The 7500-nt window shown below is 38.8% G+C and overlaps 1 protein-coding gene across 2 annotated transcripts in view; it reads right to left on the bottom strand.

The window, feature by feature from the left end:
• The window catches only part of LOC122244671 (synaptic vesicle glycoprotein 2C), a 37536-nt gene that overhangs the window by 13039 nt on the left and 16997 nt on the right, over positions 1-7500 (bottom strand). Inside the window, exon 1 of one of the 2 annotated variants that reach the window (XM_086532980.1) lies at positions 1344-2071. The exons of the other annotated variant lie outside the window; for it this stretch is intronic. Within the exon in view, the coding sequence (XP_086389106.1) occupies positions 1344-1927 (584 nt within the window). The 5' untranslated portion in view covers positions 1928-2071. Of the gene's footprint in view, positions 1-1343; positions 2072-7500 lie in introns of those variants that run through there. 2 annotated transcript variants of the gene reach the window in all.

Genomic DNA, 7500 nt, shown 5'->3' with positions numbered 1-7500 from the left:
ATGAAGTTTATACGGGATAGAGATTATACTTACTATCATTATTAAGCAGGAAGTTTAGATTCTTGGGGTCGTTATATTGACCTTTTCACCATAGTTAAACAATGCAGTTTATAATGGGGAATGAACCGTTTTATAAGTACCTGGTGTTGATGTAGACAACTCTAATACGATGCAATCACATACAAAGTGTGCGAGAAGTCTTTGACAATTCATTAAATACTATATCATGATAGAAAGGAAGTTTGAAAAAAAAACGTGATGCTGATATGGAATGAATGGGAATGATTGTGGTATATAGAAAATGTTACTTGACAAAACAAAAAAAAATGTTTAGTGTGAAATGGTAAGCAATATGATTTAGATGTAGATGGGTGTGCATGTGTTGATATAATTTCCATTAATCTTAGTTTTTTTTTTATAAATACAAAATATTTTTAAATATATACAAAGACTTGATACGGAACATCTTCTGAATCTAGTTATCTAAGGCGTCCAAAGTTTCGCAAGTTGAATTCATTTAGAATCCTGTAAATACACGTGTAACCTATAAATTGTTGATTGGTTATGAGATCACGTAGTGAGAGCGCGCACCCATTCTGTGTCTCCCTCTCTACACTCACTTTTTTCTACAGTTGTATATATTCTACGTCTCGTAAGCGGAATGTCTTTGTTCGATCTGCCCAATATCTTGTGATTCTGTTACAGTTTTGATATGGGCTTATAAGCACAGTTAAAGGCATCTTTTGTGATCATTTGATCTTTTGTTATGTGATCGATCACTTGAGATGGATTTTTAAGGAACCAAGTTGATGGTAATGGACGGTGCACAAGCACATTATGATATATATATATATATATATATATATATATATATATATATATATATATATATATGTATATATATATATATGCTTGTATGTATATATACATATACATACATATATATATATATATATATATATATATATATATATATATATATATATATATATATATATATATTTATTTATATTGTGTTAATAAAATCACAATAATCATAATATGAATAAAAACAAATGATTAGAAACAATATGAATTGTTATTGGAAACAGCCGTAGATATACTATAATAAAACTAATACTGATAATAATAATAGCAATATTGATAACAATAATAATAATAATAGTTATTATGAGGTTGATAATAATAGTAACGATAACAATACATCACCAGTGTCCTTTCCATGGACTCAGCCTAACTCTAGACATCAATCCCACAACAACCTAATAATGGCGTGATTCAGATCGCGTCTCGCCACAGCACATCCCTTCTCCGTCGCTAAGGAAGCAGACTTCCCAACTCACCACACGGAGATGGAATTCGGGGAGTGAGGCACCAGGAGAACCGGGATGTTCCTCGACAGAAGGCGCCTCCCGCAGCGCCTTCGTCCGCCCAGGTGAGGGAGCCTTAGCATGTTCCTAATGGGCGTCTCGACCATTACAGGTGTCAGTTGCGGGACCTCGGGTGACGCCAGGTTCGGTCCTCGCTCGATCTCTTCTCTCTCTGGCGGGAATGGAGTCCTGGGAATGGCCATGGTCGAGCCGAGGCATGCGGGGACCTCCGTTTGGTTCCTGAAGGCTTGTCTCGGATAAAGGACGCCGTTTGAACGCCGGGTCTGAGTGCATACTCGGCCGTGGTGTTGCTGCGAGGTCAAGGATCGGGTCGGTTCCTCATGCAATGGCTGAGGATCGCGTGATTCTGACGGCGGGGAATCAACAGTCACTGACTCTAACGCTTGGTGGCCTACTTCCTCTGGTCTTGTTTTTCCCCTGGTGACTGGTACTTCGCGTGGAATATCACGGGGTCTTGTGTTTTCATGAGCGGGATTGCTTTCGGATGCTTGCCCTTCATCACGGCACTCATTTGCTTCCCTCATGTGCAAAGCCATGAAGTCAGGCAAAGCTGCATCGTATATCGTAGTTTCGGGCGCTTATATCAACGAAAATCCCGCTATTGTTATCACGAATTGTGTAAGACGCCTTGGTGCAAATTTCTAAAGTCAGAGATTTCAAAGCGAGTGAGAAATCCAACAGAGTGCTATTTCTTTTTCTCCTGGACTGTGTATTTCAATATTGCATTTTTGAAAACTCAAATGTATTTTGTACCTTTACTGGATATTTCACGTCCACAATACCGTGTACAATTGGCACCATAGACTCGTATACCACGATAATGAATGTTCGATTACGGCTGATCACCACACATTCAACCGCGTTTCAAACCCCCTTCTAACACCGCTCCATTCCAGCAGTCCAAAACACGTAAACAGATGCAAGAATCAATCCACGAATCACAGAAACTCTCCTTTCAACTCGTGCGCCTGTGCTTTCGTCTTTATTTCACTCAGAGAGACAGAGAGAGAGAGGCGAAGATCCCACCTCGTGAGGGGACGACTGCAACGTTGCGTGTGGCGATACCTTCCTTCTTCGACCTCCCTCTCTTTGCCGCAGCAGACACGCACCGTCGACGCTTTATAGAGGAGTCTCCCCGAGAAAGTATACAAAGAAAATGGGACGACGAGACACTATATCGTGAAGATGATTATCCATTGATTTTCCCTTTTTAGATGTTCGGAATTTTAATGATTATATGAATCCTAATAATATTGAATAATATATTTCATAACGACGAATGATAAATATACATACGACTATCAAAATCCGAGGTATCAAATGAGAGAATATTGATCTCTGAATATCTTTTATCCCTGACGTCACTTATAAAACACTAAATCAACACCAGCGATCTTTTAAAAGAGGCATAGTTAAAATGATTACCGCGAGGTAGTTATGCCAGATTGGTGCTCTGTATGCCAGGTCACAGGGACTCACGCAAGAAGCTTTCGTCAGACTCGGTCTCTCTCTCTCTCTCTCTCTCTCTCTCTCATTTCTCTGTCTGTCTGTCTCTCTCTCTTTCTCTCTCTCTCTCTTTCTCTCTCTCATCTCTCTGTATCTCTCTCTCTCTCTCTCTCTCTCTCTCTCTCTCTCTTTATCTCTCTCTTGTCTATCTCTCTGTCTATCTCTCTATCTCTCTGTCTATCTCTCTCTCTCTCTCTCTCTCTCTCTCTCTCTCTCTCTCTCTCTCTCTCTCTCTCTCTCTCTCTCTCATCTCTCATCTCTTGTCTATCTCTCTGTCTCTCGCTTTCTCTTTCTCTCTTTCATCTCTCTGTCTGTCTATCTGTCTGTCTGTCTATCTCTCTCTCTCTCTCTCTCTCTCTCTCTCTATATATATATATATATATATATATATATATATATATATATATATATATATTTGTGTGTGTGTGTGATGCTACAGACAGAAACAGAAAAACAACACGCGCTACAGAATACATGATAAAACCTGGCATAGAGTTTCTTAATCTCATCCTTACTTCAGTCACGACAATTTCTAAGATTGTTCCCTTCATCTTCTATAATCACAGAGATTTTCGAGGGCTATAAACATGCACTATGCCAAAATGTGCACGACTACTCGAATTCATAATAATTGTAAGGATAAGGATAAGCCAGATTTGGGGAGCAGATGCTTCGCCGGGCATTTATATGCACTGAGGCGAGCCCGCTTGTGTCAACGGGTGCTGATTCGTGACTTTTGACTTTGACGAGTTTATTGAGACAAGTGATTACGTACATCGCAAAGGGATGAGGTGAGAGAGTGTGCCAATTAGTATTGACTCGACCTGGGCTTGGTCCTTACCCACCACGATGCTCAGCCAACGGCTATGACCGCCAGGCGACAGTGGAAACTCATGAGGTTGGCCAAGGGGATGTGAGGCCGGTGCGTTACCACTGTACTGGCCTGACGGCTATAGTGATTGTGAACAGACAAATAACAACAATATGCCCGCCTGACGACCTTGTTTACGTTGATGAAAGCGCGTAAGTAGGACTAGATTCTTACCTCACCTAACCTAACCTTAGCCAGATCCGGGATGACTAAAAGCCGTTTTTCTTCAGTTATATACTCATTCATCATCCAAACATCGTAATCGTCATCGTCAATGGCATCGCTGTTGTCATCCTCATCCTCATCATCACCACCGTCATCCTAATCGTTATTGCTGAATTCGTGATCTTTATGGATATTCACGTGATGGCATTCTTGGCGGGACGAGTTTGAGCGACGCGGGTTCATTCGAAGCAGTGGAAGCGAACGATACACTACAAACGAATCTTATTCCCACTTGTATTCGTAAGTGACCTTGCATAAAAATAACTTTCTTGACACCGAGTTTTATTTTCAGGGAAATCGTTTTTATATAAAAAAGGAAGCAAGAGAAACTATAGAGAAACTGATTGATGGGCGTGGATCACGGGTCGGGAAACATATTTTCGAGTAATATCCTATAAACCTAGGTGTGTAAAAGGATATTATCTCTACATTTCGAAGGGAAGAAGACAAAACAAACTGAATTCTGAAGCACTATCCGGTTTGGCTCTTTGTATCTCATGTCGACTGCAGGCTATAGGCAGTAACATAGACACAGAAAACATACTTATACGACGTTCGGTTATGAAGGCTAACCTAAATTGATTTTTTAAAATGTAATATATGATAATCCAAATCATAATCTAACTTTATAACATGATTCATTGTTTAGTCCATGATAAAATAACGACTCGTATTATACCATACTGTTTAAAGAAGACTGACATTTCTGAGTGACTTTGACTTTGCTCTATATTCACGTGCCTCGTCGTTTGCTAAGGAGCGCCCACTTTTTGGAAACTTTTTGAGCTCCATTACCCCCGCGAAATTTTCCAAATTACCCCCCAAGAATTCTTCAATCGGTTGGGGCAATTCACCCTAGTTCCCCAACTCCTGATGGAGACGGAAGTGGATTTGAAAATGAAGTAGGTAACGGACCCACAGTGAAAGCAGGTAGATGGCTGTTCAGTTGTCTCAAGCAGTTCCTATACCCACTGATAAGGTTCCGCCATGCCAGTAGATTAAGTAACAATTTGTAATTACCAATGAATGATAAGGCATTTGGAATGTAACAAAGAACGTAGGTGGTGGCTACGCAGTCGTTATAAGGATAGGAACTTTTGTGTCAATAGGAGAGTGATTAAAACATCGCCAAAAGCAAGGCAAAAAGGGAGGTTTTTGAGTCTATTGCACAGGATAACATTAGGCCTGTCAAAAGTGATGATAATGAGATTTCTAAAGACAGGACCCGAAACGGTGATGAGAGCAAAACAAAACCAGATAAAGAAGTGATAAATCTTTACGAATTAGTGATAATAATAAAAACATGTCTTTTGAATATGAGGGGGCGGGGGGGGGGGGCAAGATAGAGACAGAGAGAAAGACATTAAGAGAGAGAGAGCGAGAGAGACAAAGACAAAGACAGACAAAGAAAAAGAAGTAGAGACAGACAGACAGGCAGCAAGATAGAGAGAAAGAAAGAAAGAAAAAAATACAAACTAACATAGAGAGAGAAAAAAAGAATAGACAGAAAGAATGAAAAAAAGAAACTCAGACAAACAAACAGAGAGAAAGAATGAGGGAGGGGGTGGGTGGGGGGACGGGGGGAGGGGGGTAGAAAGAATTCACTCGAGACAAACCAGAAGTCACAGCCACGTGACGAGAGAAGTGCGTCTTAAATCCACCTTCATCCACATCCACTCTAACGACGTAGTGTTTTTTTTCTTTCTTTCTTTATCTATTTATTTTTTTTTACCTTCCTCATGTATCACACACACACATAAACAAACCCTCGTATCACACACAGATGAATAAGCAAATCCTGCATCACACAGAGACACATAGACAAACAAATAAGTAATCAACTCTGCATTTATACGATCAAATAGACAAACAGCTTTCCTATGAAAATCAATAAACAAACAAACAAATCCATCATCACTCAAAACACCCCAGAAGTACACATAAATACACGAATCTACTATCACGCAATCAGAGAGAGAGAAAGAAAGGAGATAGAGAGAGAGAGAGAGAGAGAGGAGAGAGAAAGAGAGAGAGAGAGAGAGAGAGAGAGAGAGAGAGAGAGAGAGAGAGAGAGAGAGAGAGAGAGAGAGGGAGAGGGAGAGGGAGAGGGAGAGAGAAAGAGAGAGAGAGAGAGAGAGAGAGAGAGAAGCGGCAAGGCATACTAGAGAGAGAGAGAAAAAGAGATACAGACAGAGAAAGAAGGAGAGTGAGATACAGAGAGAAATAGAGCAAGAAGGAGAGAGAGAGAGAGAGAGAGAGAGAGAGAGAGAGAGAGAGAGAGAGAGAGAGAGAGAGAGAGAGAGGGATAGAGATGGGAGAGAGAGAGAGAGAGCGAGTGAGAGAGAAAGAAGAAGCAATTCATACTATACTGCCCTCAAAATTGGTTGATTTTACATCATATAACAGAAAGTATAAAAATTTCCCTCTTGTAACGTCATATGTTTGAACATATGATGAGATTGACGATAATTTCTCCTGTTCTATCTTGATTGTATGCATCAAAGTGATTTAGAATTTGAAATAAGGTGGAATTGGATAAACAATTGCCGTGATTTAGAATTTGAAATAAGGTGGAATTGAATAAGGAATTGCATTGATTTAGAATTTGAAATAAGGTGGAATTGAATAAGGAATTACTGTGATTTAGAATTTGAAATAAGGTGGAATTGAATAAGAAATTGCTTTGATTTAGAATTTGAAATAAGGTGGAATTGAATAAGAAATTGCTTTGATTTAGAATTTGAAATAAGGTGGAATTGAATAAGAAATTGCTTTGATTTAGAATTTGAAATAAGGTGGAATTGAATAAGGAATTACCGTGATTTAGAATTTGAAATAAGGTGGAATTGAATAAGGAATTACTGTGATTTAGAATTTGAAATAAGGTGGAATTGAATAAGGAATTACTGTGATTTAGAATTTGAAATAAGGTGGAATTGAATAAGGAATTGCATTGATTTAGAATTTGAAATAAGGTGGAATTGGATAAACAATTGCCGTGATTTAGAATTTGAAATAAGGTGGAATTGAATAAGGAATTACCGTGATTTAGAATTTGAAATAAGGTGGAATTGAATAAGGAATTGCATTGATTTAGAATTTGAAATAAGGTGGAATTGGATAAACAATTGCCGTGATTTAGAATTTGAAATAAGGTGGAATTGAATAAGGAATTACCGTGATTTAGAATTTGAAATAAGGTGGAATTGAATAAGGAATTACTGTGATTTAGAATTTGAAATAAGGTGGAATTGAATAAGGAATTACTGTGATTTAGAATTTGAAATAAGGTGGAATTGAATAAGGAATTACTGTGATTTAGAATTTGAAATAAGATGGAACTGAATAAGGAATCACCGTTGGACACTTGTTGAATGATAAACTGCTCTTCAACCGGTAACCTGTGCAACACATATCTTAAAAAGAGTACAATGACATGTGCAGCAGAATGACAGGAGCTCACTTGGAAAAGAGGGCACACCCATGCCTAAAATTCGACTTTTCACT

Source organism: Penaeus japonicus, unplaced genomic scaffold (assembly GCF_977035675.1).
Source record: "Penaeus japonicus unplaced genomic scaffold, GWHDUDI00000001_assembly GWHDUDI00000038, whole genome shotgun sequence".
Taxonomy (NCBI): Eukaryota; Metazoa; Arthropoda; class Malacostraca; order Decapoda; family Penaeidae; genus Penaeus; species Penaeus japonicus.
This window is presented reverse-complemented; position numbering and strand designations above follow the sequence as displayed.